The sequence below is a fragment of the Pseudonaja textilis genome, chromosome 2, assembly GCF_049901715.1.
Source record: "Pseudonaja textilis isolate UNSWEBS1 chromosome 2, rPseTex1.2, whole genome shotgun sequence".
Taxonomy (NCBI): Eukaryota; Metazoa; Chordata; class Lepidosauria; order Squamata; family Elapidae; genus Pseudonaja; species Pseudonaja textilis.
Window position 1 is genome coordinate 112,530 of NC_141991.1, and position 27,818 is coordinate 140,347.

The 27,818-nt window shown below is 57.7% G+C and overlaps 3 protein-coding genes and 1 long non-coding RNA gene across 8 annotated transcripts; 2 read left to right on the forward strand and 2 right to left on the reverse strand.

Moving 5' to 3' along the window:
- Positions 1–4,636: 4,636 nt before the first annotated feature.
- RXRB (retinoid X receptor beta) lies at positions 4,637–14,500 on the reverse strand. 5 transcript variants are annotated; one of them, XM_087923240.1, is made up of 10 exons: positions 14,258–14,500; positions 10,549–10,781; positions 10,315–10,468; positions 8,590–8,769; positions 8,240–8,406; positions 7,888–8,017; positions 7,607–7,739; positions 7,315–7,406; positions 6,587–6,692; positions 4,637–6,149 (listed from the first exon to the last, which is right to left on the reverse strand). In XM_087923240.1, exons 1-10 carry the CDS (start codon positions 14,310–14,312, stop codon positions 6,002–6,004), a joined length of 1,398 nt encoding a protein of 465 aa, XP_087779366.1. In that variant the 5' UTR covers positions 14,313–14,500; the 3' UTR covers positions 4,637–6,001. The 5 variants fall into 5 exon arrangements, with proteins under 5 accessions (XP_087779366.1, XP_087779369.1, XP_087779368.1 ...); XM_087923243.1 differs by having other exon boundaries at positions 10,549–10,774; positions 14,258–14,480; XM_087923242.1 differs by having other exon boundaries at positions 8,171–8,406; positions 10,549–10,774; positions 14,258–14,480.
- Positions 14,501–14,829: 329 nt separating this feature from the next.
- SLC39A7 (solute carrier family 39 member 7) lies at positions 14,830–19,994 on the forward strand. Its single transcript, XM_087923244.1, is given in 8 exon segments — positions 14,830–14,969; positions 15,179–15,482; positions 16,773–16,941; positions 17,130–17,224; positions 17,400–17,477; positions 17,479–17,521; positions 18,372–18,769; positions 18,933–19,994. Coding segments are annotated over 7 exon segments (1,335 nt in total). The 5' UTR covers positions 14,830–14,969; positions 15,179–15,182; the 3' UTR covers positions 19,185–19,994.
- On the reverse strand, positions 15,441–15,754 carry LOC148126510 (uncharacterized). Its single transcript, XR_015741553.1, has 2 exons — positions 15,674–15,754; positions 15,441–15,599 (listed from the first exon to the last, which is right to left on the reverse strand). It is a non-coding gene; the product is annotated as an uncharacterized LOC148126510 (long non-coding RNA).
- A 1,221-nt stretch (positions 19,995–21,215) lies between the features above and the next one.
- Positions 21,216–26,868, forward strand: HSD17B8 (hydroxysteroid 17-beta dehydrogenase 8). The gene is given in 11 exon segments (XM_087923245.1): positions 21,216–21,255; positions 21,258–21,275; positions 21,374–21,490; positions 21,493–21,547; positions 21,647–21,779; positions 24,085–24,180; positions 24,287–24,372; positions 25,079–25,163; positions 25,263–25,305; positions 26,334–26,408; positions 26,507–26,868. Coding segments are annotated over 11 exon segments (750 nt in total). The 5' UTR covers positions 21,216–21,230; the 3' UTR covers positions 26,524–26,868.
- Positions 26,869–27,818: the final 950 nt, after the last annotated feature.

A 27,818-nucleotide genomic window follows, 5' to 3' on the forward strand; every position in this document is an offset into this window, starting at 1 on the left:
TGTGCCCTTCCCCAGTTTCCTCCACAGCCGACGGAGCCACACTCCCTGTCAGCTGCTCAGTTTTCCCCCCTCCGAGTCAGATTCCGACAGGGGAAGTGCCCGAAACTTCCCCACAGATTCTGGACTGGCGGTCCCAAGGCCCTGGCACTGGGGTGTGGCTGTTTCACAGGAACCACCCCCGCCCCCCATGGGCCGTGAACCCAATTCCTGCCCCATTTGGAGTCTGTGAAGGTAAAAAGCGGCCGAAGGGAGTCGGGGACCCCCACTCGGCTGAAAGGAAAATGGCCTGCAGCCTGGCCCCCCTCCTGGCATGGGGGCCCTCCCCTGGGCACTGGAGGGCTCCCCCCTCCCTTCTTCCTCTGAGTCTTCATTGGTGGCCCAGCAGCCCCCGAACAGGAAGGGACTCCGGGCTTTGAAAACCCCGCCCCCAGGAGTTTTCACTCTGTTTTAAACCTGAGCCCTTGTAGCCATGAGTTCCACAGGCCACCATGGTGCCACCTTGCTCAGAGTGGCTGGGCTAGTGTGGGCAGCTATGCTGGCTGAAGGATTCTGGGAGTTGAAGTCTGCCGGTCTTAAAGCAGCCATGTTTGCTGGCTGGAGGATTCTGAAGTTGAAGTCTGCCGGTCTTAAAACAGCCATGTTCGCTGGCTGGAGGATTCTGGGAGTTGAAGTCCACCGGTCTTAAAGCAGCCACGTTTGCTGGCTGGAGGATTGTGGGAGTTGAAGTCCGCCGGTCTTAAAGCGGCCATGTTTGCTGGCTGGAGAATTCTGGGAATTGAAGTCCGATGGTCTTAAAGCAGCCACGTTTGCTGGCTGGAGGATTCTGGGAGTTGAAGTCCGCCGGTCTTAAAGCGGCCATGTTTGCTGGCTGAAGGATTCTGGGAGTTGAAGTCTGCCGGTCTTAAAACAGCCACGTTTGTTGGCCGGAGGATTCTGGGAGTTGAAGTCCGCCGGTCTTAAAGCAGCCACGTTTGCTGGCTGGAGGATTCTGGGAGTTGAAGTCCGCCGGTCTTAAAGCAGCCATGTTTGCTGGCTGAAGGATTCTGGGAGTTGAAGTCTGCCGGTCTTAAAGTGGCCACGTTTGTTGGCCCTCCGGCAGATGTTGGTCCGGCTTCCCAGCGCTCTCCTTGGCCGGCTGGCAGGGGCCTCCCTCCCTCCCTCCCCCCACCTCTGGCTGAGCCAGGAGAGTCCAGAAGAGACACTGCAATTAGGAGTCCGAAATTAGCCGGCTGCTTTCCTGTCCTTCTGTGGGGCCGGTGCAGGAGGGAGAAGGGGGAGGGGGAGGGGGTGGGGGGGGAGGAGGGGGGAGGGCTGAGCCGAGAGATCCTCCCAGGCTCTGTGAGAGCAGGGTGGGGGAGGGCTGGCAAGGAGCCGACCTCGCCCTCAGCCTCCTCCCGACACACTATGGGGATAGTTGGAAAATTCCCATTGGCTTGCACAGGGGAAGCTAACGGATCATCAGAGTGGGAAGGGGCCTTTGAGGTCATCTAGTCCAACCCCCCCAAGAGGGAGACCCTACACCGTGTCTTGACAGAAAGGCCACAGGTGTGACACCACCACCCCCTTCCAACTTTCTCAAAAAGATGCTAGCAGGTGCCGGGCCCGGAGGAGGGGGAACCCCAGCTGTGCCCGGGGGGGGCAGAAAATGGCAGGGGGGCCTCTGGCTGCAGGCCTTGCTCTGGGGAGCAGCCTTGGGTTGGGTGGAGTGCCGCTGCTGCCGCGGTCCCACTCCGCCCTGCCTAATTGTAGCTTTCGTTTTGGGATCCGGCCGGGGCGGAGAGCCCAGCGCCCGCCCTTCCCCTCTGGGGCCTGGCTGAGTCTTCCTTCCCATTTAATCTCAGCGGGAGCTGCCTCTCCGTGTCGGCGCATTCATGGCTTTTTTTTTTTGAATTAATAATACGTCTTACCTGGTTTGGGATAAAATACCCAGTACAGCTGGGTAGAGCGCAAGGAAAAAAAGAGCGTATAGAATAAATGAACCCGGGAAAACATATTATATAGAGCCAGCAGTATATATATATTGAATGTACAATAACAATAACTCACGCTCCTCTTCTCATACATCAACATTAGGAAGCTTTCATGGATCAAATAATACAGTTAACATCCAGTAGAGATAGTCGAGTAACGTGTATGACTTATGAATTAACATGTCACCTATAAGAGATCAGGAATCCTTGCCAATTCTTATTATTTCTTATTATGAACTATCAAACCTATTATCAAATGTAATTAAAAAAATAATACATTTATTGTTCTATTGGCACGTTCTTTACTTCTGTATAATTGCGTTTTTTAATTTTTTTTGTAAATGAAGTTTATTTTGAAAACTAGTAACAATGGTCTCATGCTCCTCTTCTCATACATCAACATTACAAAGGTTTCATTGATCAAATAATAGTTATAATCCAATAGAAACAGTAGAGTAACGTGTATGACTTATGAATTAATATGTCACCTATAAGAGATCAGGAATATTTGCCAATTCTTATTGATTCTTGTTGATTATGAACTATCAAACCTATTATCAAATGTAATTTAAAAAATAATACGTTTATTGTTCTATTGACACACACTTTACTTCTGTATAATTGTATGTGTTTTTTTTTTAAAAAAATTGTAAATGAAGTTTATTTTGAAAACTAGTAACAATGGTCTCATGCTCCTCTTCTAATACATCGACATTACGAAGGTTTCATGGATCAAATAATAGTTATAATCCAATAGAGATAGTAAGGTGTAAGAGTAAGGTGTAGAGTAAGGTGTATGACTTATGAATTAATATGTCACCTATAAGAGATCAGGAATACTTGCCAATTCTTATTGATTCTTGTTGATTATGAACTATCAAACCTATTATCAAATGTAATTAAAAAAGAAATATCTTTATTGTTCTATTTACATTCTTTACTTCTGTATAATTGTATGTTTTTTTAAAAATTTTGTAAATGAAGTTTATTTTGAAGACTAAAAAAGGGGGCGGTGGCTGGGCTGTTTCCTGGCTCTGCAGGTGGAGGGGGGCAGGAGGGAGGAGCCACACCCTCCCCCCACCAGAAGGCACTTTTCCTCTGCCCCTTCAGCCTCCACCGGCCAAATGCCCACCTCCCCCATTTCTCAGCTTTTTGGTAAAAGCCCCTCCCCTCTCCCTGTTGGGCCCTCCTGGGTTCACCCACCTCCTGCCAAGGGGGGTGTGCAGCCCCACAGCTTCCCCCCCTTGCAGAGGCAGGCGAGGCCGGTTTTGGCTCCACAAGGAGGCAGAGGGGGATTTTGGGGCGGGGGGGGTGGTGTCCGCCCTTCAAGTCCACAGGCCGCTCCAGCGCTTCTGAGCATACGCAGAGGGCTCTTCCCAGCCCCCCAAAGGCTGGCATGGGGAGCCCTGTGGCATCCCTAGGCAACCCCCCCCCTAAGAACCCTGGGCAACAGGGCCTGGGGTGGTGGTGGTGCCCAGAGCCCTCCCCCACCCTCCGCCCGGTGCCCTGGGTGGAGTCCGGCTGGACGGCGAGGAATGCGCGGCCGGCGGCTATTCTGGGCTGCGGGTGTGGTGGCTCTGGCCACAGAAGGCTTGCCATGCCCGGGTGGAGAAGCCGCTCCGGGGGACCCCAGCAGCCACTGGAGTACTGGGGGGGGGGGTAGAGGAGGAGAGACTACCTCGGCCCCCCTCCCGCCCTTGCTCTCCAAGGGCCTGCCCTTTGCACATGCTTAAGAGGCCCCGGAGCTCTGGGCTGCCATCTGTCAGAAAGGGTGGGAGGGTCTAGAAAGGGGTTGGACTAGATGACCCTCTCAGGTGCCTTCCAAACTCTTTTGAGGATCTGTTTGTCTGGTCCTGGGCTTCCCAGCTGGGGCGGAGGGGAGGGGAGGGGCAGAGGCAAGGCGGACAAGGCCCTTCTGTGCACCTCTGGGCCGAAAAGGAGCCGCGGCGGGCGGGCGGGTCAGCCCAGGCCAAGGTATGCGGGGAATTTCCTGGAGGGGGGGGTGGCGGGCGGAGAAAGAGGCTCCTTTGCGAGAAGAAACCCAACCTGTGTCCTGCCCGGGGGGGTTGGAAGGGCACCCCCCACCACCACCCTGAATCCTTGGAGCCCCCCCGCTGCCCGCCCCAACAGGAAGGGAGCCCCCCTCCTAGAATTGGCCTCCACCCCAATTCCAGCATCGCAGAACCAGGAGGAAGTAGGGGCCAGTCCGGTGGGAAGGGAGAAGAGGGGGGGCCTGCCCCATAGGCGCAGTGGGGAAAAGTAAGCAAAGCGGCCAGCTGCACCCCCCAGTGGTCGAAAGAAGAAATGCAGGGAGAACTCTGGCTCCTCCTCCTCCTGACTGAGGGGGACTCAGCTTTCTGAGAAGGGGGAGGGGATCGGCCAGCTGCACCCCCCAGTGGCTGAAAGAAGAACTGCAGGGAGAACAACTCTGGCTCCTCCTCCTCCTGACTGAGGGGGACTCAGCTTTCTGAGAATGGGGGGGAGGGATCAGCCAGCTGCACCCCCCAGTGGCCGAAAGAAGAACTGCAGGGAGAACTCTGGTTCCTCCTCCTCCTCCTCCTGACTGTGGGGGACGACTCAGCTTTCTGAGACGGTGGGGGGAGGGATCGACTGCGGGAGGGGAGGGGGAAATCTTTGCACCCAGCCGAGAAACCAGACTTGCTACCTTGAAACCACAATACATGGTTTATTGGCGTGGTATGGAGGATGCAAACACAACAGCTGTGTTTTCGTAACCAGGTCAAGCACAAGCCAGAGAGAAACCTAACTAGGATTCCAAACCAATGAAACTTGAGTCCGTTTGTGTGGCAGAGAGGCGGCCGTCGGACGTCCCGAGGATCCGGTTTGCAGGCGGTGGAAAGGCCGGGGGGTGGAGTGGGGGGGTCTCCCCTGGGCTGGGGAAGCCGCAACCGCCACGTCCAGCCGCCTGTGGCCGCCGCCGTTGTCCGGGCTGCTGTGGGGGGGGGCAGCCCCGTCCACGTCACCTGAAAGGGGGGCGGGGCACCCCCACAAGAGTTCCATGCTCTTTCCCCCCCCCCCCCCTCAAAAAGGCCGAGGTCCGTCTCTTGCGCGATAGCCGGGCAGCACCCTGGCGACGTCGCCCGACGCTCTGCACACGCTCAGAAGTTCCGCATTCCTGATTCAGGGGGAAGAGCGAAGAGGGAGGGGGCCCCGGACGCCCAAATCAATTAAAATTGGGGGGAAGGAGGAGAAACAGAAAGCAGGAAGGGAGTCCAGCTGAGGGGTTGCAAAGGATTTGCCCTTTGGGGAAAAACAGGTTGGTTAAACCTGCTGGTGGTTATTTAGGGGGTGGGGAATCTTCTCATAAATGGGGGTGGGGAAGGAAGCGGCAAGACGCATATGGGCCTGTGGGCGGGGAGGGGAGAGACTGAGGGACACCCCTCCCCGTCCAACCCCCTCCCCTCTCAGGCCTCCTTGCAAAGCTGGTGCTCAGAGCGACGGGGAGGAGGAAAGGCAGGGAGGGGGCTTCCTATCCGGCCCCAGTCAGGGCAGCCCCTCCCCTTTCAGCGGGTGGGGGGAGGGGAGCTCAGCCCCTGGGCACACCCCAGGAGGTGGGGCGGTGGGCTCCTCTGCCCCTCCCCCAAGCCCCCCAGGCCGTACCCCTTGCATAGATGAGGGCCGATACAGTCAAAGTGCTAAGCCGGGCGAGGGAGGGGACTCCCTCGAAAGAAACTGGAGAACCATGATGGGGAGGAGGGGGCTGCCAAAAAGGGGTGGGGAGGGGAAGCAGGGCAGGGCTTCCCAATCTGCAAGGGGGGAGAGAAGGAGCCTTCCTGCCCCCCACCCCCAGAAAGAGGCCTCCCACGCAGCTCCGGGAGCCAGGCAAGACCTCGCCCCCTCCAGCAGTCAAGAGCCCAAGGGGGCTGGGAAGTGCAGCCCCTCCCCTCCCTCAACTGCAGAGCGCTGGGGGAAATTGAAGCTTCGTGGCAGCCATCGCTTCCGGTCCTTTGGGGTGTGGGGGTGAGGGGTGGGGGGAGATTGAGGGGGTGGAGGGAGGTGTGTGGGGGGTGTCAGGACATCTGGTGGGGGGCTTCCAGCATCTCCATCAGGAAGGTGTCGATGGGGGTATCCCCAATCAGCTTAAAGAAGAAAAGGTGCTCCAGGCACTTCAGGCCGATGGACCGCAAGGCCGGCAGGCGCAGCAGCAGTTTGGCAAACCTGTGGGGGGTGGGGGGAGGGGAGAGGGGAGGGAGGGGAGAAAGAGTGGAGGGGAGGTCAGGCCCCCTAGGTGGAGGAGGGTTGGGGGAGAGAACCCTCTACGAGCCAGGAAGGCTCCCAATATGAGAGACTAGGCGGGGAGACGGGGAGGGATTGGGAGTCTCCCCTCCACCCAGCACAGCCAGGATTTCCCCTCCCTCTCCCCCGTTGGGAGGGGAGAAAGAGTGGGGAGGTCAGGCCCCCTAGGTGGAGGAGGGTGGGGAGAACCCTCTACGAGCCAGGAAGGCGAAGGCAATCCCCTCCCCAATATGAGAGACTAGGCGGGAGACGGGAGGGATTGGGAGTCTCCCTCCACCCAGCACAGCCAGGATTTCCCCTCCCTCCCCCGTTGGGAGGGGCCAGGCGGGTCTCTGTCCCCCCACCTCCACCAGCCTTACCTTCCCTGCTGATCCGGGTATTTCTGCTTGCAGTAGGACTCCAACGAGGCGTAGACTTTCTCGCGCAACAACTCGACCTCCCCAGGGTTGGAGAGGCCCTTAGCGTCTGTCGGGGTGGGGGTGGGGTAGGAGGAAAGAGAGCAAGATGTGAGGGTGGGGGTAGGGGAAGAGGAGGGGAGGTGATGCTCCTGGAGGGGTGGGGGGGCGTTGTTCCGACCCAAGCTTCGTAAACCGTAACGATTCCCCAATTGTCATCGCTTTCGTTCCCAGCCAGAATGAAGCTAGTTCCCCGAGATAAGCACTCACCTTTCGCTTCTGCGAACGATTACAGTTTACAAAGCCCGAGTCGGAAGAGTTTGCTTCCTGCAAAGGTTTTCTCAGCTTGGCCTGGCTTTTATTCCCTTAGGGAGGGACGTCCCTTACTCCCGAGTCGCCCCTTTTGTCTTAGCTGCTCCTGCCATCCAGCAGCTCTGAGCGTACGCACACGCCGGGAACAGGCTCCCCTAGGTCCTCTTCCTTGCCGGAAGACTCCAAAGGCTCTGGAGTTTAGCACCCCATTCCCAAACGGTCCTGGCTCCTCCCTCCTCTCTGCACCGGACCCTCGTCCAAGTCCTCCCCAGATTCCCGGACTCATCCCCGTCCTTCCCCAATGTCCGATTCCACTGTCCTCTGCACCGGCCAACCGCGACAGGGGGCATCGCGGCGGGGGGGTTGAGGGAAAGGCCCACCTGGATTGAAGAGGATGATGGCCCTCAGGCACCCCAGCTCCGTCTTGTCCATCCGCATGTCGCGCATCTTGGACACCAGCTCGGTCAGTACCCTGGAAGGGGGGGGGGTGGTTGGACAGAACAGCCGGCCTTGGCGGGGGAGAACCTCGGCGGAGGGGGGGGAAGGGGCGGAGGGAGAGAGAGAGCCAGGGGGATCCCCTACAGGCCATGCCCTACGGCAATGGGGGTCTCTCTGGCCTTTAGGAGGGGCACCTCTTCGCATACACACGCACACGGGGCCACCTCGCCGCACCTGTCAAAGATGGCCCCCACACCGGCGCTGTGGGCACTGTTGCGGTGGACATGCAGGCCCGTGGCCAGGAGGATTCCGTCCTTCACCGAAATGGACCGGTGGGAGAAAGAGGCGATCAGCAGCTCGTTCCAACCTGCACGGGGAGGGCGGAGAGGGAGACGTGAGGAGGGCTGCCGTGAGACTGGGCCTGCGTGTGTCCCCCACCACCACCAGGGGCGCCCTCCCGCATGGGCCGAGGTCCAGGCCAGCGGGGGCAGCGGAACGACAGGACGACGACTCACCAGCCCGGAGCAGGATGACCTGGTCATCCAGGGGCAGCTCCGAAAAGTGGGGGATGCGCTTGGCCCACTCCACCAGGGTGAAGAGCTGCCTGTCGGCCGCCTGGCAGATGTTGGTCACGGGGTCGTTGGGCTGCAGGTTACGAAAAAGGGGGGAGGAGGGGGAGACAGGCAGGCGGAGGGTGGGACGGCGGGACACGGGCGCCGTCACGGGACCCCCGACTGGCGGCTCCCCCGAACCCTCCCAGCTCCCTCCTCCACCCTCCCCGTGTCCCCCCCCCCTTACCTCATCGGTGTCGGTGGGGTGGTGGAGGGACCGCTCCGGTCCCGTGGCTGCTCCCCTTCCCCAACTCACCGAGCTGCCCCCCGTGCCGGCTCCGTCGATGCCTTGGTCCGACTTCTGCTCCACGGCCAGCTCGGCTTCCAGAATCTTCTCAACCGGCATGTCTTCGTTGGCCCCGGTGCCGGCTAGCTCCCCCTCCCCGTCCTTCTCCTTGCCCCGTTGACGCTCCTCCTGCACGGCTGCATTGGGGAGGCAAAGCGGAGGGGGAGGGCGGGGGGATGTTGGTGGGGGCTGGGAGGCAGTCCCCTCCCCTCAACCCAGAACGAAGCGGGGAGGGGTGCTGCTCTCCCTCCCCCCCCCGCAGTGCCCGGCCCTGGAAGGCTCCCTGCCTGCCGCCCTCCCTCCTCCCCCTCCTGCGCTACCTTCCCGCTTCATGCCGGTAGCCAGGCACTTCTGGTAGCGGCAGTACTGGCACCGGTTGCGCTGCCGCTTGTCCACGATGCAGTCCTTGTTGTCACGACAGGTGTAGGTCAGGTCCTTCCGGATGGTGCGCTTGAAGAAACCCTTGCAGCCCTCGCAGCTGTAGACGCCGTAGTGCTTCCCTGGGGCGGGGAGGGGCAGAGGAGGGCTCACCCTGGGCCCGGCTCGGCCTCCCCCACCCTCCCCATGTCTACTCATCAAAGATTCCTACGTGCATCAGGATTCTGGCGGTTACTCCAATGTAAATCATGAGCCTCTCTCAAAACTAAAAAGCGTTAGAAATTAACGTTCTACATCCGGCACTAATTTGGGCATAGCCGACTCTGAGATACCTAATTCACTGTCACCTTTGATCCAGATTTCACCCCCTCCCCCCTCCCCCCAGGGTGTATCATCCAACGAACAAATGTCCATAACGCAGAGTCATCAATCATGCTCTCCAGCTAGATTTTTTTCGCGGCAGAAGCTTCAGTCATCGAATCGGTCTTTGAAGAAAACATGAGTGGAACGTACTTTCGATTCCACGCTGCCGACTACTCTTTGAAACTCCCCTTTTTTCTGTCGACAACTATACAAAATGTCTTATGAGTTGACATTCGGCTCCCCTCACTTCTTGAAGGTGGCCTATACCAGGGGTCCCCAACCACCGGGCTGCGGACCAGGGAACATTTCCTACCGGGCCGCCGGTTTGCTGGGTGCCGCCATCTTGTTTTGATGAGAAAGTGCTTCCGGGTGAGCTTTTCCGGCTGGAAAGCGGCGTTTGGGTCCTGAAGGAATCCTCGCACCTTAGTTTCATCGAAGGGGGGGCGGCTTCGAACGAAACTAAGGCGCGAGGGTTCTTTCAGCACCCAAGGCAAGGCGAGCCGAGCGACCCGTCCCGAAGCGAACCCCATCGACAAAGGTACAAAAGGAGGAGTTGAAGGTGGTGGGGAGAAGTGGGGGACGGCTGGCTGGCCGGTCGCTCGGCTCGCCTTGCCTTGTCATGCGTGCCGATGCCGGTACCGGGCCGCGGATCATTTTGTGATGCCGGTAACCGGGCCGTGGCACAAAAAAGGTCGGGGGGCCACCGACCTATACAACACACGCACAAACAAATCGTTCGCAGGCCTGGAAGCTTAGGCTCGCGAACCCCTCCCCCAGCTTGGTTGGATTTTCTGCATGTTTTTATGAGTTGACATAGTTCCCATTAAAAAAAAAAGGGATGGAGGGGGGGAGAAAGAGGAAGGAAATTTGGAAGAGCGGCGCAGCAGTTTGAAAGCGAAAGTACAACTCCGACGCTTTATCTTTCAAAGATTGTAACAGCAAATACCGGAGCTTTTGCCCGAAAGCGCATTCCACGCTTATTTTACAAAGATCGTCACTAAGCTACCGAATCTTCTGCCGGGAAAATCCTCCGTTGGAGAATTTGATTTATGACACACCCAGGGGAGGGAGGGGGGAGAACAGGGTCATAGGGGCCTGGGAATGACGTAGGCCAGAGTTGGCTTCATACAGGGCGGGGCCAGGAGGTCGCCTCTAAGGAATCCTTTCAAGTTTTTGAAGTTTGGCTCGAGAATCAGGATTGGGGCGATCGCTGGAATCCTGACAGCCGGCCCATCCGAAGACCCAGCGCCCTCTCTCTCCTCAAAGGACCCTCCCTCGTTCTGGCAGCCCTCTGCCTCACCTACCTGAGGACCGGTCCCCACAGATGGCGCAGAGCCTCTTCCCGGGCACCAAGCCGCTGTGGGGGTGGCCTGGCAGGACCCTCATGCCCACCGGAGGCTTCACGTCTTCCGAGCTGCTGACCGAGTGGAGGCCGGACAGGTTGACCGTGGAGTTGATCTGGGAGTAGTAAAGGGGACGTCAGAGATGGGGGGGGGTCCCGGTTGCCCCGCCCCGCCCGACTCCGGCCCCCTGCTTACTTGGGGGCTGCTGACGGGTCCGTAGCCGATGGAGGGGGTAGCCGGGAGCCCCGGCGAGCCCATCGAGGAGCTGATGACGGAGAAGGGGGAGCCCAGCCCGCCAACGGAGCTGGTCATGGCCGAGCCGATCATGGAGGGGTGCAGAGGGGGGGGAGGCTCAGCGGGGGAGGAAGGTCCCGGGCCCCGCAAAGGGGGAGAGCTGCTGACCAAAGAGCTGTCCGGACTCCTGCAGTCTTCGGGGGGGGCGGGGGAGGGAGAGGGAGAGGGAGGAGGACAAAGCAAAGGGGAGGGTGTCACGTTAATATAAGAGTCGGATTCCCCCCCCCTCTCCCAGATGCCAGCTTGCAGAGTCTCTCCCTGGAGACTTCCTCCTTAGCCCCCACCCACAGTTTCCTGCCCCTCCGGATATTGTGCAAGGCAAACGGCAGTCAAACCCGACGGGCTGGCGCTCTCGGGAGGAGGAAGAGCGGTGGAGAGGGGAGGGGGGGCTGCCCTTTGGCCCCTCCCCTTTCAGACCCCCCCCCCCACCGTTTTTCCTGCACCGATTGGCTGCCGGCAGTCCTTGTAGCACAGCCCTCTTTTGGGTGGGGGTCGGGGGGCATTGCAAGGAAAGGTCCAAGCAGATCGTGGGGAGGGGGTCCTCAAACGCTTTAAGACCGCTGGACTTCAACTCCCAGAATCCTCCGGCCAGCAAAGCTGTTTGGGGACCCCTGCCTTTGGGGGGGGGGAATCAGCCAACCCTTCCTCCTTTCTCCCCCCAAACTTGGGTGGGCCTGGGCTAAGCAAGGAAGGGGCCGCCTGGCAGCCTCCACAGCGACCCCCCCCCCGTCTGCGAGAAGCCAGGCCCATGGAGGGCTGGGATAGTTTCTCCCCCTTTCTCTCTTCTGCCTGGACAGGAAGGGAGGGGACCCTGGGCAGCCCCCCTCCCACAGGATCCCCGGAGCCTCTCTGCTACCCCCCCACGATCAGCTAGGTATCCAGGTGGGCACAGGTGGCGAATTCTGCCTCTGGCCAGCTCCCGGCCCACCTAATCGGCCTGTGAGGGGGTGGGTGGGAGGGAGGGGGGGTCACTCCTTCCTTTGGGGCCAAAGGGGCCTGGATTCTGCACTGCCCCCCCACCTCCCCCAGGCAGCTCCAGACAGAGCTGGACGAGGCCTGGGCCTTAAAAGTCTACCCATCGATTGGTACCCGTCAGACCGGACGAGAGGGACCGGCCTGGCTGAAGTTTGGATCCTCTCTGGATCCAAATGGTTAGGAGGCCAGAATGGCACACAAACACACACACACACACACCCAAAAATAAATCAAGGAAGGGACTACTCGGCGCTGAGCCGAGGCGACAAAATAAATGCCCTTGAGGACACTTCTCCCCCCCGCCAAAAATTGGCACCAACGTCCATCGTCACTGGAGGCTTCCAGGAAGAGGCTGTCGGAATTGGGGTAGGGTCTCCCGCTTGGGTGGGGGGGGGGGGGTTGGACTAGATGACCTCCCAGGCCCCTTGTCTGTCCTCCGTCAAGCAAGCTAAGAGGGGCGTCCCGGGTGAGCTCCGGGGGAGACGCCCCAAGTGAAGAAGAGGAGGAGGGAGGGAGGGAGGGGAGGAGGCTGGGGGGCTCAAAGGAAGGAAGGCCGAGGGGTGGGGAGGGGGCTGCCCAGCTGACAGCGGAAAGGCCTAAAGCTCCCCGGAGGGTCTCCTTCTTCTGACTGTCCCAAAGAGGCTTTCTTTCTCCCCCCCCCCCCACTTTGAAAACAAAGCAACCGGAATGTTTTTGAGTTTTTTAAAAGAAACATTTCTTGGGAAAAACTCCGCTGCCCCTTTGAAGAAGCTTTTTCGGTCCACAAGAAGCTTCTTGGACGAGAAGCAAAATGTTTTGAAAGACAGAAAGAAAGAAAGAAAGAAAGAAAGAAAGAAAGAAAGAAAGAAAGAAAGAAAGAAAGAAAGAGGCAAGCAAGGAAAGAAAAAAATAAAGGAAAGAAAAAAGGAAGCAAGGAAGGAAAGAAAGAAAGAAGGATAGAAAAAATAGGGAAAGAAAGGAAGGAAAAAAGAAAGAAAGATAGAAAAAAAACAAGGAAAAAAGGAAAGAAGGAAAGAAAGAAAGGAGGAAGCAAGTAAGGAAAAAAAGAAAGGATAGAAAAATAAGGAAAGAAAGAAGAAAGGAAGGAAGGAAATGAAGGAAAAAGAAAGGATAGAAAAAACAAAGAAAGAAAGGAAAGAAGGAAGGAAAGAAAGCAAAGAAAGAAACAAGTAAGGAAGTTAAGAAAAGAAGGAAAGAAGGAAAAGAAGAAGAAAGCAAGGAAAGAAGGAAAGGAAGGAAAAAGAAAGGATAGAAAAAAACAAAGAAAGGAAGGGAAGAAGGAAAGAAGGAAAGGAATGAAAAGCAAGTAAGGAAGGGAAGAAAAGAAGGAAGGAAGGAAAGAAAGAAAGAAGAAAGCAAGGAAGGAAGGAAAGGAAGGAAAAAACAAAGGATAGAAAAAAAACAAAGAAGGAAGGGAAAGAATGAAGGAAAGGAAGGAAAGAAGGGATAGAAAAACAAGGGAAGAAAGGAAAGGAAGAAGAAAGCAAGGAAGGGAGGAAAGGAAGGAAAGAAAGGATAGGAAAAAACAAGGAAAAAAGGAAGGAAAGAAAGAAAGAAGGAAAGAAGCAAGGAAGGAAAGAAAGGAAAAAGGAAGGAAGGAAAGAAAAGAAAGAAGGAAAGAAAGAAGAAAGCAAGGAAGGAAGGAAAAGAAGGAAAGAAAGGACAGGAAAACAAGGAAAGAAAGGGAAGGAAGAAGGATAGAAAAAAACAAGGAAAAAGGAAAAAAGGAAAGAAAGAAAGAAGGAAGCAAGGAAGGAAAGAAAACAAGGAAGGAAAGAAGAAAGCAACGAAGGAAAAAGGAAGGAAAGAAGCAAAGAAAAAGGAAAGAAGAGAGAAAAGAAAGAAGGAAGGAAAGGAAAGCAAACAAGCCCTTTGGGGAGAAAGGTTGGAGGCGACCCTCTCCCCCCTCCGAGAGAAACTGGGGGCTACAACCGGAGAGGGGAGGGGACGGGGGCAGGAGAAGGGACCAGGGACCCCCTCCCGCCCTTGACCTCACGGGGGAGGGGCAGGAGGCCTTTCCAGCCGCTGTCTGCCTGCGGGGGGCGGGGCTCTTTCCGGGGATCGGCCACCCACCGAATCACGGGAGATCCCTCCCCTCCCCCCAAAAGCAACCAAACCCTCCGGGTGGGGGTGGGACGACGATCGGGGCCGCTCAGCGAGGCTCCCAAGCCCGGGAGGCCGAGGCCGCTTCTCCGGGAAGCGGATCCGGTGCTCGGGGCCGGCCGGGAGAAGCGCCGATCCGGGGCTCCGGCACCGGGATCGGTGTGGGGGCAACTGGCGGGGTTCCGTCCCCGGGAAGAGGAGCCTCTCTCGGGTCGGGGCGTCCCGGGAAGAGCTTCCGCTCGGCCCGCCCCAGGAGGCTCCGCTCGGGGCCCGGGAGGAGGGAGGGAAGCCCCGGGACGCCGCCCGTCTTGCTCCCCCTCCCTCCCGCCCCGCCGCCCTCCCGAGGAACCTCCGCCGGACCGCCGCCGCCCTCCGCCGCCCCCTCCCCCCCGTCCCGCGGGGCCCGTACCTGCTCCTCCTCCTCCTCCTCCCCCTCCCCGTCCCGCGTCCCCCATGGCCGCGCTCGGTCCCGCCGGGCGCCCGGACTCCGCGCCCCCGCCCCCGCCGGGCGCCGCCGCCGCCGCCTACCCACCATGCACCGCGGGCCTCTCGGCGCGGCTCCCCGGCCTTGGCCAGACTCCCGGCATGCCCCGCGTCCGCGCCCTCCGATTGGCCCCGGCCGGGCTTTTCCCGTCGTGCCCCGCGGCAGGCCTGAGTGATCCCACCAACCCCACCAGACGCGGCTCCGCGCTTTCCTCTCCCCTCTTGGCTCGGGCGGCGGCCTGTCTGGAGTTCCCGTCACCACCACCACCACCACAACCCCCAGGCCGAGCGGCCTTCCGGTGCCGCCCAGAGCGGAGTGGCCGGAACTGGGAAGGCTCACGAGGGAAAAAAAAGTCCACTTCGGCCTCGTAAAGGCCGAGCGGCGGCCATCTTTGCTGAGGGCGAGACTTCACTTTCCACCGGGGCGCAGCCGCAGACCTCGCCCGCCATGATGGTGGCGGGCGGGGGCGCTCCGAGGCGCCATGTCGGAGGCTGGCGGGACAGAAAACCCGCGGTGTGTGTACGGCAGAGGTGGGCAACTGTGGCCCCTTTATGACTTGTGGACTTCAACTCCCCAAATTCCTGAGCTAGCATGGCTTGCTCAGGAATTCTGGGAGTTGAAGTTCATAATTCATTAAAGGGCCATAGTTGCCCGCCCCTGGTGTACGGGGTGGGGGTGGGGTTCTCGCGAGGGTTTGCCGCGGTGGGCGGGGCCTGGGTGCCACGTCTGTTCTTAAACCCGGCGCGTCTCTCGGAGCCGGGTGAGCCTGAGGGTCCCGCGGGGGCCATAGAGTGCGGGCGCAGAGGGGACCCCCCCACCGGGGGCGCTCGGCCATAGAGTTCCGGGCGGAGCGGAGGCGGGAGCGGCGCGGGGGGGGGGGGAGGCCGGGGCGAAGCTGGCCTCCCCCGGGCGCCGCAGCGGGGAAACGGCTCCCCGGAGCCCCGCTAAGGTGCCTTTCCACCCCGGTAGGGCGATGGCGATGAGCGGCGGCGGAAGGCTCCGAAGCCGGACGGCGGCGACCCTGGCGGTCTGCGCGGCCTTAGTCTGGGCCGCCTTCGGCCAGGACGGGCACGCGCACGCGCACTCGCACCCGGGAGGCCACGGCGGCGGCTGCCACGGACACAGCCACGAGCACATCTGGCACGGGCCCGGCCCGGGAGACCCCCGGGGTCACTCCCACGCCCACGCCCACGGGGGGCTGCCCGGCCACGGGGGCCCCGGAGCCTCCGCCGGGAGGAGGGAGAAGCTGGAGCCCCTCTGGCTGTGGAGCTACGTGAGTCCATGGGGCTTGGGAGGTCATCTAGTCCGGCCCCCTAGGCCAAAGCTTAGCCTCTGCCTGGGATCGAACGAGAAAGGGGAAGGGACCTTGGGAGGTCATCTAGTCCGCCCCCTAGGCCAAACCTTAGCCTTTACCCAGGATCGAACGAGATGGGGAAGGGATCTTGGGAGGTCATCTAGTCCAACCCCCTAGGCCAAACCTTAGCCTCTGCCTAGGATCGAACGGGAGGGGGAAGGGACCTTGGGAGGTCATCTGGTCCAGCCCCCAGGCCAAACAGCCTTTACCCAGGATCGAACGAGATGGGGGAAGGGACCTTGGGAGGTCATCTAGTCCAGCCCCCAGGCCAAACCTTAGCCTTTACCCAGGATCGAACGGGAGGGGGAAGGGACCTTGGGAGGTCATCTAGTCCAGCCCCCAGGCCAAACCTTAGCCTCTGCCTGGGATCGAATGAGAGGGGGGAAAGGACCTTGGGTGGTCATCTAGTCCAGCCCCCTAAACCAAACCTTAGCCTCTCCCTAGGATGGGACGAGAGGGGGAAGGGACCTTGGGAGGTCATCTAGTCCAGCCCCCCTCGGCCAAACCTTAGCCTCTTCCTGGGATCGAACGGGAAGGGGGAAGGGACCTTTGGAGGTCATCTAGTCCAACCCCCTAGGCCAAACAGCCTCTGCCTGGAATCAACAAAAGGGGGAGGGACCTGGGAGGTCATCCAGTCCAACCCCCTAGGCCAAACCTTAGCCTCTGCCCAGGATCGAACGAGAAGGGGGAAGGGACTTTGCGAGGTCATCTAGTCTAGCCCCCCTTGGCCAAACCTTAGCCTCTGCCTAGGATCGAACGAGGTGGGGGAAGGGACCTTGGAAGGTCATCTAGTCCAACCCCCTAAGCCAAACTCTAGCCTCTGCCTGGGATCGAACTTGCAGCCTCCTGATGGGGAGAGGCACCACCTGTAGGCTGTCTGGCAACACCCCCGTACCCCCCACCCCTCTGCAGTGGGAGGGGGAGGGACCCCGGTGTGGGGCGGAGGGCCGAGCCCGGCAGGGGATGAAGGGGTGGGGCTTCACTGCACAGCCTCCCAGGCCCTTTCGGGGTGTGTGTGTGTGTGTGTGTGTGTGTGTGTGTGTGAAACCGCCCTCCTGGTTGCCTCCAGTGTGTGTGTGTGTCTGTGAGAGAGAGAGAGAGACCTGGGGGGGCATTCCCCCCTTTGCTTGCTCCCAAAGGGGGCGGGGCTGCCCTCCCTGACTGACACCTGCCCCGCTCTCCTCCCCCCCCCCTCCCTTCCCCCCGCAGGCCCTGGGGGCGACCCTCCTCATCAGCGCCGCCCCTTACTTCATCCTCTTCCTCATCCCGGTGGAGTCCAACAGCCCCCAGCACCAGGCCCTGCTCAAGCTGCTGCTCAGCTTCGCCTCGGGGGGCCTCCTGGGGGACGCCTTCCTCCACCTCATCCCCCACGCCCTGGGTGAGTCCCCCTCCCCAGACCCTCCCCAGACCCTAACCCTCACCCCTGGCAGGGAGGGAGGGAAGGAGGCTGCCCAAGTGAGCCACAAGGGCTTTGGGTGGGGTGGGGGGTCAGCCCCTCCCCAGGCGGAGAGGTCCCCCTCCCACACTGGGTGCTTCTCTTCCTCTTCCTCCCCCCACCCCGCGCAGAGCACCATGCTCCTCACGGAGAAGGCGGCGGTGGCAGCCACGGCCATTCCCACGCCAGGCCCTCCGGCCACGGCCACTCCCACCAAGGTAGGGGGGTCCATGCAAGGTCCAGGCGGCCGGAGAGGGGTAGACTTCCCCCTCCCCTTTGCCGAAAGGGGGCGCTGGGGGGACAAGCGGGCGGGATCATTCCTTTTACGGGGAGGGAGAGAATCCTTGAAAGAGACCCCTCCCCCGGTGATTGACACCCCTCGCCCTCCTTCCAGGCCGGAGCACCAGCACACGATGGCCGTCGGCCTCTGGGTCCTGAGCGGCCTGGTGGCCTTTCTGGTGGTGGAGAAGTTCGTCAGGGCACGTCAAAGGGGGACACAGCCACACCCACGGCCACGCTCACGGTGGGTTAAGGGTTCCTGGCGGCCTCCCCCCTGGCAACCCCTCCCCAGGGCTGCTCGGGCGCTGTGCCCCATGGGACAGGTGGGGGGAGAGATGGGTCCCTGGGGAATCTCTGCTCCCAGCTCTGGAGGCGGGAAGGTATCCATCCTGACCGGCTCCCGGTTGACTCAGCCTTCCGCCCTACGGACGTCGGTAAAGGAGAAGCCCAGATTGTTGGGGAGGCAAGATGGCGGACTCCGCCCGCCGCTTAAAAGAGGACCGTGAAGCAGGATGTGAGGCTAAGGCCGTGAGGGCAAACCTGTGGCAGAGGCCCGGGCCAAGACTGCACGCGCAGGGCCTCTGACCTGATTTCCGGGCCTTTTCGGCCTTCCAGAGGCTCGAGGAAGCTTGCGGCCTTGCAGGCCGAAAAAACAGGCCCGTTTCATCACTTCCGGTATTTCCGGAAATACCAGAAAGGATGAAACGGGCCTGTTTTTCGGCCTGCGAAGGCTCCTCGAGCCTCTGGGAGGCCGAAAACAGCCCGGAAATCAGGTTGGGAGGCGCACAGGTGTACAGTGCAGGTAAGAGGGAGGTGGGAGAGGATGTGTGCACGTGCGCAGGGGGCTTGCGGGCGCAGCGCATTACCTTCTGGGGGTCGGCATGGGAGCGCCCGCGCAATTTTCAGCACGGAAGCCCCCAAGGTTAGCCACCCCCAGTCTAAGGGCTCTTGCTCCAGCAGCTCTGGGGACTCGGCCTCGTCCGGGTGGGTGAAACCCTCCGGCCTCTTCCTATCCCTGGGAGATTTGGGGCGGGGGTCTGCCCCCGCCCCGAAGGCTTCACACTCTTCCTCCTCTTACTCTGCTCGTCCGGCAGCCACCAAGGCCAAAAGCAGCGATGACGAAGGGGAGAAGGAGCGGGACGGAGAGCCCACCGGGAAAGCGGTCGCTCCCACGGCCCGGAAGACGGAGGCGCTCCGCAGTCAGGTGAGGCGGGGGGGGAGCGAATCCGGAGATTGGGCTGGGTTCGCCCGCGCTGACCCGTTGCTCCGCGTTGACCCCCGCCTCCGCTCCTCTAGCCATGCGGTGGCCGGTTACCTCAACCTAGCCGCCGACTTCGCGCACAACTTCACGGACGGGCTGGCCCTGGGCGCCTCTTTCGTGGCCGGCAGCGCCGTCGGCGCCGTCACCACCCTGACCGTCCTGCTCCACGAGGTGCCCCACGAAGTGGGCGACTTCGCCATCCTCGTCCAGTCCGGCTGCACGAAGCGGAAGGTGGGTGACGGGGTGAGGGGCTTCACCTGGAGGACCCCGGCCCAAAGGCCCGGCGGGGGAGTGGGGGTGGTGGCCACGAGAGCCCTTGGTTCAAAGAGGGGAGGGGGGGAAGGGGTCCTTGGCTGACGGGCCTGTTCTCCCTCCCCCACCCCACCCCCTTCAGGCCATGAAGCTGCAACTGGTGACGGCGCTGGGGGCGCTGGCGGGCACCGTCTGCTCCCTGCTGGCCGAGGGCGTGGGCGAGGCGGCCACCGCCTGGATCCTGCCCTTCACGGCCGGCGGCTTCATCTACGTGGCTACCGTCTCCGTCATCCCGGAGCTCCTGCAGGAAGCCGGGCCGGTCCAATCCTTGCTGCAAGTGCTCAGCCTGCTGGGCGGCGTAGTCATGATGGTCTTCATCGCCCAATACGAGTAGAGGAGGCGGCGGTGGCGGGCAGGCAAAGGCCGCTGTAAGGAAAGCCCCGCCCCCTCTGCCCAGGTGGGTGACAAACCCCCCTCCCCGCACGCTTCTCCAGCGGATTCCACCAAAGGCCCGTCTGTTCCGGTCCTCCAGGGCAGCGACGGGAGCAGGAAAATGGGTCTGGCCGTCCAGAGGGACCAACTTGTCTCTCCCACGGGGCACCTTGTACTGTACACGCGTGTGTGTGTGTGTGTGTGTGTGAGAGAGAGAGAGAGAGAGAGAGAGAAGGGGGTTGTGGGCACTTCCAGGGGGAGGATTTGCACAGGCCACCCCCTCCCTCTGTCTTCCTGCCGGACGGTACAAACGCAGGTGTTGCCCTCTTGTCTCTTCCTCTCCACACCTGGCCTGCTGGGGGGTGGCAGGGAGGACGGGCGCAAACGAAAATCATGCTTTGGGGGCAGCTAGTGTGACTGTGTGTGTGTGTGTGTGTGTGTGTGTGTGAGGAGAGAGAGAGAGAGAGAGAGAGAGAGAGAGAGAGATGAACGGGAAGAGAGGTTCCGCCATCCACTTCTTTGATAATTTTTTTATATAAGGGTGGGGGTCGAATGGGGCAAGATTTGTAACCTGAAGAAACGTGGGGGGATGGCAGGACGGGCTTCCCCCTCCCCCCTCCAGAAGGCTCCGGGCCTCCTCTTTAAGGAGACGTGGCTCTCCGTGGTCGGCCAACCGGTTGCACTTCCGGGAGGTGGAGGGAGGAGATCATAACTTCAATAAAGACGTCCTGACTCCAAAACAAAGAAAAAGAAAAAAAGATTCTCCTGTGGTTCTTGGGCTTCAGATGGCGGCCCTCGGCTCCAGGCGGGGGCTGGACTAGAAGGCCTCCGAGACCCCTTCCAGCTCCTTCGTTCTGCTCCTTCCACGGATCCCACGAGGGGTCCTCCCCCTCTTCTCAGGTTGGGAAGGAGCCAACGGGCCTCAGAAGGAAGGAAAAGGGGGAAAAGGGGCTCCTTCTGCAAGACAGCCCGTCCTTGACTTCTGTCCGTTCTTTTAGCTGCATGGGCACCGATTTTTGAGCCATTTTTTTTCCACGCTCAGCGACCGTTGCAACCTCCCCAATGGTTGAAATGCAGGTGCTTGGCGGGTTTACGGCTGTCTGTGTGTGTCCCTTCTTCCGCCTTGGGGGAAGCCAGATTCACTTAACAACCAGGTTGCTAACTTTTTTTTTTTTAATCCATTGCAGCTTAGTAACCGTGGCGGGGAAGGTCAGAAAACAGGGCAAATACTTGGTGTGTCCGTTAACGGGAAGTTTGGGGTTCAATTCCCGTGAATTCGAGGGCTGCCGGTCAACCCAGCCAGGCTGGGAGTCAGTCCTGCACAGCTTCTCCCGTCCCTCCCTCTGGGCCCCAAGCCCACCATGGTTATGGACAGTAGGGCTGGACTTTGGGGTCTCCAAAATGGGCCCCTTTAAGACTGGCGGACTTCAACTCCCAGAATCCCCTCAGCCAGCAAAGCTAATCTCCAAACCCAGGAGCAGATTGGGAGGGGAAGAAAAAGTCCGTTGAGCATGTGCTGAGTGCACTGAAGAGTTCTGAAGACAGGCCTGTTGGTAGTAATAGATTAGATTGATTGGCTTGTTTGATCTATATCAGGGGTCTCCAACTGTGGCCCCTTTAAGACTGGGGGGACTTCAATTCCCAGAATGCCTCAGCCAGCAGAGCTAGTCTCCAAGGCTAGGAGGAATTCTGGGAGTTGAAGTCCCCCCCCCCCAGTCTTCAAGGGGCCCAGTTTGGAGGCCCCTGTGACCATAGGTGCCCTCTCGGCAAGGCCTAGCCTGGAAAGGGGGTGTGTGTGCCCCGGGGGGGCTACAAGCAGCTGCGCCAGGTGTTCTTCCCTCTCCTCCCCCTTCCCAGCGCTAGGCGCGGGATTGGCACCAAAGAAAGGCGAGAAATCTCGGGACGGGAGAAGTTTGCTCGCTCTGCGCCTGCGCGTCCCTCCGCTCCCTCTGGAAGACCGAGAGCGCCGCCTAGATCGCCGCCCACTTCCGGGAAGAGGCTTCCGGCCATGGCGGCGCACCTGAGGCTCCGCGGGTGCTGGCGCTGGTCACCGGTGCGGGGGGCCGGGGGGGCTGTCGGTGTAGCGGGAGTGGGGAGGGGAGAAAGTCCCGGGCCGGGCCTGACGGGTCTCCCTCCCTGCCGTCTCTTCAGGGGCCGGCAGCGGGATCGGGCGGGCGGTGAGCCTCCGCCTGGCCCGCGAAGGCGCCACGGTGGCGGCGGCGGACGTGGACGAGGCGGCGGCGGGCGAGACGCTGCGGGCGATGCCGCCGGGGACCACCGGGCCGCCCGGGTGGACGTGAGCTGCGCCGAGAGCGTGGCGGAGCTGCTGCGGGGTTGCAGGTGCGGCGGGGGCGGGGCTCCGGGCGAGGGGGCGTGGCCCGAACACACCCACCACCACCGGGCTCCTCCTCCTCCTGACCCCGCCCTCCTTTCTGCGCAGGCGCGCTTCTCCCGGCCGCCCACGGTCTGCGTGAACTGCGCGGGGATCACGCGCGACGAGTTCCTGCTGCGGCAGAGCGAGGCCGCCTTCCAGGCCGTCCTGAGCGTCAACCTGAAGGTGCCGCCTCCCCTCCCCGTCTCCCTCGGAGAGAGGCCGGGCGCCTGGGCTGGGGTTGGGCTAGATGGCCTCTGGGGTCCCTTCCGGATTCTATCCCTGTTCCTCGTTCTCTCTCTCCTCTCCTGCCCTCTGCTCCGTCCCGATCTCCTCCTCTGGCTTTCTGGCCTCCGCCGCTCCCCTTGCGACTCCGCTTGTCTCTTTTCTTTTACGGGCCACGAGAGCGAATCCCTCCGGTGGCCCAAACCCTTCAATCCTATATCCTCTTCTGTTCTGTCCCGTTGTACATTCTATTCTTTATTCGACATTCTATTCTTTATTCTACATTCTATTCTGTTTTCGATTCTATATATACATTCTATAGATTGCTCTATAGATTGAAGACTTCTTCCACCTTGAAGACTGGGGGGACTTCAACTCCCAGAATTCCTCCTGGCTTTGGAGACTAGCTCTGCTGGCTGAGAGCATTCTGGGAGTTGAAGTCCGCCGGTCTTAAAGGGGCCACGGTTGGAGACCCCTGCTATAAGACCAAACAAGCCAATCAATCTATTACTACCAACAGGCCTGTATTCAGAACTATATAGATTATATATTGCTATATACATTCTATGTTTTATATTCTGTATTCTGTTCTGCATTCTATTCTATAGTCTTTATTCTACATTCTGTTCTGTTTTCTATTCTAATCTATTCTGTTTTCTATTCTATATTCTATTCTATATTCTATTCTAATCTATTCTGTTTTATATTCTATATTCTATTCTAATCTATTCTGTTTTATATTCTATATTCTATCCTATTCTATATTCTATTCTAATCTATTCTGTTTCTATATTCTATATTCTATTCTATTCTATATTCTATTCTAATCTATTCTGTTTTATATTATATTCTATATTCTATTCTAATCTATTCTGTTTTATATTCTATATTCTATTCTATTCTATTCTATATTCTATTCGATTCTAATCTATTCCAGGGGTGTCCAACCTTGGCAACTTTAAGACTTGGGGACTTCAACTCCTGCTGGCTGAGGAATTCTGGGAGTTGAAGTCCCCAAGTCTTAAAAGTTGCCAAGGTTGGACACTCCTGGAATATTCTATTCCGTTCTGTTCTACATTCTATTCTTTATTCTACATTCTATTCTATTTTCTAATCTATTCTGTTTTCTATTCTATATATTTTCTATTTCTGTTTTCTATTCTATATATACTATATATTTCTATTCTAATCTATTCTGTTTTATATTCTATATTCTATATTCTGTTCTATTCTGCATTCTATTCTATATTCTTTATTCTACATTCTATTCTGTTTTCTATTCTATTTGCTATTCTATATTCTATTCTATATTCTATTCTATTTGATTCTGTTTTCCATTTTATATTCTATTTTCTATCCTATTCTAATCTATTCTGTTTTCTACTCTATATTCTATATTCTATTCTGTTCTGTTCTACATTCTATTCTGTTTTCTATTCTATTTGCTATTCTATATTCTATTCTATATTCTATTTTCTATTCTAATCTATTCTGTTTTCTATTCTATATTCTATTCTATTTTCTGTTCTATTCTATTTTCTATTCTATTCTGTTTTCTTTTCTATTTGCTATTCTATATTCTGTTTTCTATTCTATATTCTCTTCTATATTCTCTTCTATATTCTATTCTGTTTTCTATTTTCTATTCTATATTCTATTCTATATTCTATTTTCTATTCTATTCTAATCTATTGTTTTCTATTCTATATTTTATTCTGTTTTCTATTCTATATTCTATATCCTATCCTATTGTATTTTCTATTCTATATTCTATTCTGTTTTCTATTCTACTATTCTATTCTATTTGCTATTCTATATTCTGTTTTCTATTCTATGGTATTCTATTTTCTATTCTATTCTATATTCTATTCTATTCTGTTTTCTATTCTATGTTCCATTCTATATTCTATTCTGTTTTCTATTCTATATTCTATTCTGTTTTCTATATTCTATTCTATCCTAATGGTATTCTATTTTCTATTCTATTCTATATTCTATTCTATTCTGTTTTCTATGTTCTATTCTATATTCTATATTCTATTCTGTTTTCTATTCTATATTCTATTCTATCTACCTACCATTCTAATTCTATCCTATTCTACATTCTGTTCGATTCTCTCTCTTCTAGCCTCCCCCTATCCTGATCTCATCTTCTCCTATTCTCCATCCCATCCCATCCCAATCCCTAGGAAGTCAGGAAGCCCAGAGCCCACCAAGGACCTCCCTCTCTCTCTCTCTCTCTCTCTCTCTCCTTCCCTCCTGGCAGGGCGCCTTCCTGGTGACGCAGGCCGTGGCAAAGGCGCTGGTGGAGAGCGGGCTCAGCGGGGGCTCCATCGTCCACCTGGGCAGCGTGGTGGGGAAGGTACGGCCGCCGTCGCTTCCTATGTGGGGAGGGGGAGGCTGGGCCCCCCTCTCTCTCTCTCTGCCAGGCGGCCCCCTCCCCACCTTCTCTCTCTCCCCCCGTGCAGGTGGGGAATTTGGGCCAGGTGAACTACGCAGCTTCCAAGGCCGGGGTGGAGGCCCTGGCCAAGACGGCGGCCAAGGAGCTGGCCAGGTGAGCTTCCCTCACCTGGGGGGTGGGGGAGGGGTATTGGGGGCCCCCTCCCCCTTGAGCTTGGTGGGTCTCCCCTCCTCCTCCTCCTCCGTTGCCGAGCTAAGCAGGTGGAAAATGATCCTAAGGCGGGGTTTTTTTTCAGGGCCGTTGTAACTTTGGCCACTAAACCAACCCGTCGTAACGTTGAGGACTGCCCAAACTCCCAACGGGGCCCTGTTTGTAGAGCGGGGGTCCCCCCCCAAACCGTGGCCCCTTGAAAACCGGGGGGGGACTTCAACTCCCAGAATTCCTCCTGGCTTTGGAGAGACTAGCTGTGCTGGCTGAGGCATTCTGGGAGTTGAAGTCCCCCCCCGGTCTTCAAGGGGCCACGGTTTGGGGGGGACCCCTGATAATAGATCGAACCAGCCAATCGATCTAATCAATGACTAGCCAGAGGCCTGTATTCAGAAGTCTTCAGTGCACTCGGCACATGCTCAAGGGACCTCTTCTTCCCCATGCCCCTGGCTTTGGAGACTAGTTGAAGTCCCCCAGTCTTCAAGGGGCCACGGTTGGAGACCCCTGCATTAGGGGGACAGCTCGAAACCCCACTGCCCCAACGAAGACGAAGGCTTGGATTCACACCGGTGCTGTTGTCCCTCCTCTTCCTCTTCCTCTCCTCCTCCTCTTCCTCTCCTCCTCCTCTTCCTCCTCCTCCTCCTCGGCCCAGGTACGGCATCCGCTGCAACACCGTTGTGCCCGGGTTCATCCGCACCCCCATGACGGACAAGGTCCCCCCCAAAGTCCTGGATAAGGTCAGCGCCTCGGCCGGGGGAGGGGTGGTGGTATGTGGGCGGGGCCTGTACAAGAGGCGGGGCCCATTTCCTTTCTTTTTTTTCCCCCTCCCGATCCAGTTCGCTGCGATGGTGCCAATGGGACGCCTGGGAGAGCCCGAAGGTGAGGCCTTGGTCCAGCATTGATTCGGGGGGGGGTGGGGGTGCGAAACTGGAGGGGAAAAGGGTGCCTCTGCTCATACACAGAGTGTCGCTCAGGAGAAGCTCTCCCCCCCCCCTTGTGATCTGTGTTGAGGTAATTCCCCGTTAGGAGAATGAGCGCGTACAGGGAGACGTATTTGAGAGGAGTGTTTGAATAATACACACACACACAGCGCACGGATACACTGTACAGTCAATGTGGGTTTTTACTTCCAATAAAGGTTTAAGCAAAAGTTCAAAAACAAGCAGTCCAAAGTCATTCACAGGTAAGTCAGTCAGTTTTCAGTCCAGGAATAATCCAATAACGAAGTCCAGTGTCCAAAAAAATATTCAGTATCAGACTGACATTAAATCCAGAAATATCCGTCAATTCGGAAAAAATGGAGGAACGGCGATACTTTCCAACAGAAGGAAACAGAGACCGAGACAGGCTCTCTTCTGAGATTAAAGACTAAGACTAAAACAACCCAGGTCTCTGCCTCCATCTTGTGGCCGTTTGAGTAACTACACCCAATTGCGGTTTTTAAGCATGCTCTTAAAAGAGGCAGCGTTAATATGTCTATCCTGGTTTATATATATTTCTAACCCAAATACCCGTTAGGTGACTCGTATTCCTAACAATCTGGGCCTGGGGAGGCCCTCGGCCGCCCCCCTCAGCCTCGGCCACCCCCCTCAACCTCCCTTTCCCCCGCCCCCACAAAGGAGGGCTGGAATGGTCCATAGGGCCCAGCAAGGAGAAGAGTCCCAAAGGCCTGGCGCCCTTCCCTCTCGGTCCACCCAGGGTGCTGAACTCTGAACCGAAGAAAATCGGGAGTTGGGAGGAGACCTTGGAGGTCATCTAGTCCAGGGGGTCTCCAACCTTGACCGCTTTGAAGACCTGTGGACTTCAACTCCTAGAATTCCTCAGCCAGCAATGGCCACTTTAAGAAGGGTGGACTTCAACTCCCAGAATTCTCCCCTCCTCCTCCTCCTCTTCCCCCCCTCCCCCAGATGTGGCCGACGTCTGTGCCTTCCTCGCTTCCGACGAGAGCCGATATATCACGGGAGCCAGCCTGGAAGTGACAGGTAGGGCCGGCTTGGGGGTGGGGATGGGGGGTATATGGGGAGGTGATCCAGCACGTTGATCTTCCCTCCCCTGATCTTCCCTCCTCTTCCTCCACCAGGGGGCCTTTTCATCTGAGCCTCTGCTGCCCCCTGCTGGGGGAGAGCCCCCTCCGCGAACACACACTTCCCGGAAGGACTCCCGGCCGTCTTTCGGTAAAACACTGCACTCCATGGACAGACCTGGTGCTCCGCTGATGCCTGTCGCTGCCGGGGACGTGGAGGATGGGCCCTGGACTTTTATGGAAGGGAGGGGGGCCTCTTCCTGCCAAGGCTCACCTGCCTCCCCCCCAACCCTCCCCGCCAAGGGGTGCAATTGCTGTTTCGGGCTGCTGGTGGCGAGGAGGAGTTTGATATTCACCTGTGGATTGATCGAGCAATCCGTGGAATTTAAATAAAGGTGTTTTTTTTTTTCCACTCTGAATAATCAAGACTTCAGCTGAAGAAAAAAAAGGGGGGAAATTCCCGCAGTGACCCCCCCTATTTAAAATCACCGAGCAAAACTTCCAAAGGATTTATGGGTAGTTAACATGCTAGCACTGCCTAGGGTGGGAGGGCGGAGCTGACGTCGAGACGCTACGGCATGCAATCCTGGAGCTCTGAAATTGCAGCTGATATCTTTGCCTCTGGACGGTCCCGACGGACCTAAACCGTCCCGAAGAGACGGGGATAGGGTGCAGCCAACTCTGAGGCGCAATAGTTCAATTGTCACCCTTGACCCTGGCTTTCCCTTCACCCTCTTGAGTGTATCGTAATTCCTATTCTCCAATGGGATACCTCCATAGCCCAGAGTCATCCATCAGGGCTCTCCTGTTCGAATCTTTGCACGGCAGAAACTTCCGTCTCTTAGTTACTATCTTTGAAAAACTATTCACTTTCGGTTTCCATGCTGCCGCATTGCTCCCCTCTCCCTTTCTGTTACGGCAACTCTCAAAAAAGACCCGAGAAATATTTTATGAGTTGACCAGCGGGTTGGTGTCCGACGGAAGGCTTCGGAGAGGACGCCGTCTCCTTGGCCAGTCCGGGGGAGCCACGAATGAGTTACCCACAGAGGGACTAGCCCAGGGAGACGAGTGGTGGGCTTAACAAGGGGGCGGGGGCTGGAAGTGGAAGGAGAGCTGGAAAGTACCTTTTTCCAAGGGGTCTGGGGGGGAACCACCCACCCGCTGACCCCTCTGGGCCCTCTTGACCAGGGGTCTCCCAGCGTCGGCCACTTTAAGACGGGTGGACTTCAACTCCCAGAATTCCTCAGCCAGCGTTGGCCACTTTTAAGACGGGTGGACTTCAACTCCCAGAATTCCTCAGCCAGCGTTGGCCACTTTAAGGCGGGTGGACTTCAACTCCCAGAATTCCTCAGCCAGCGTTGGCCACTTT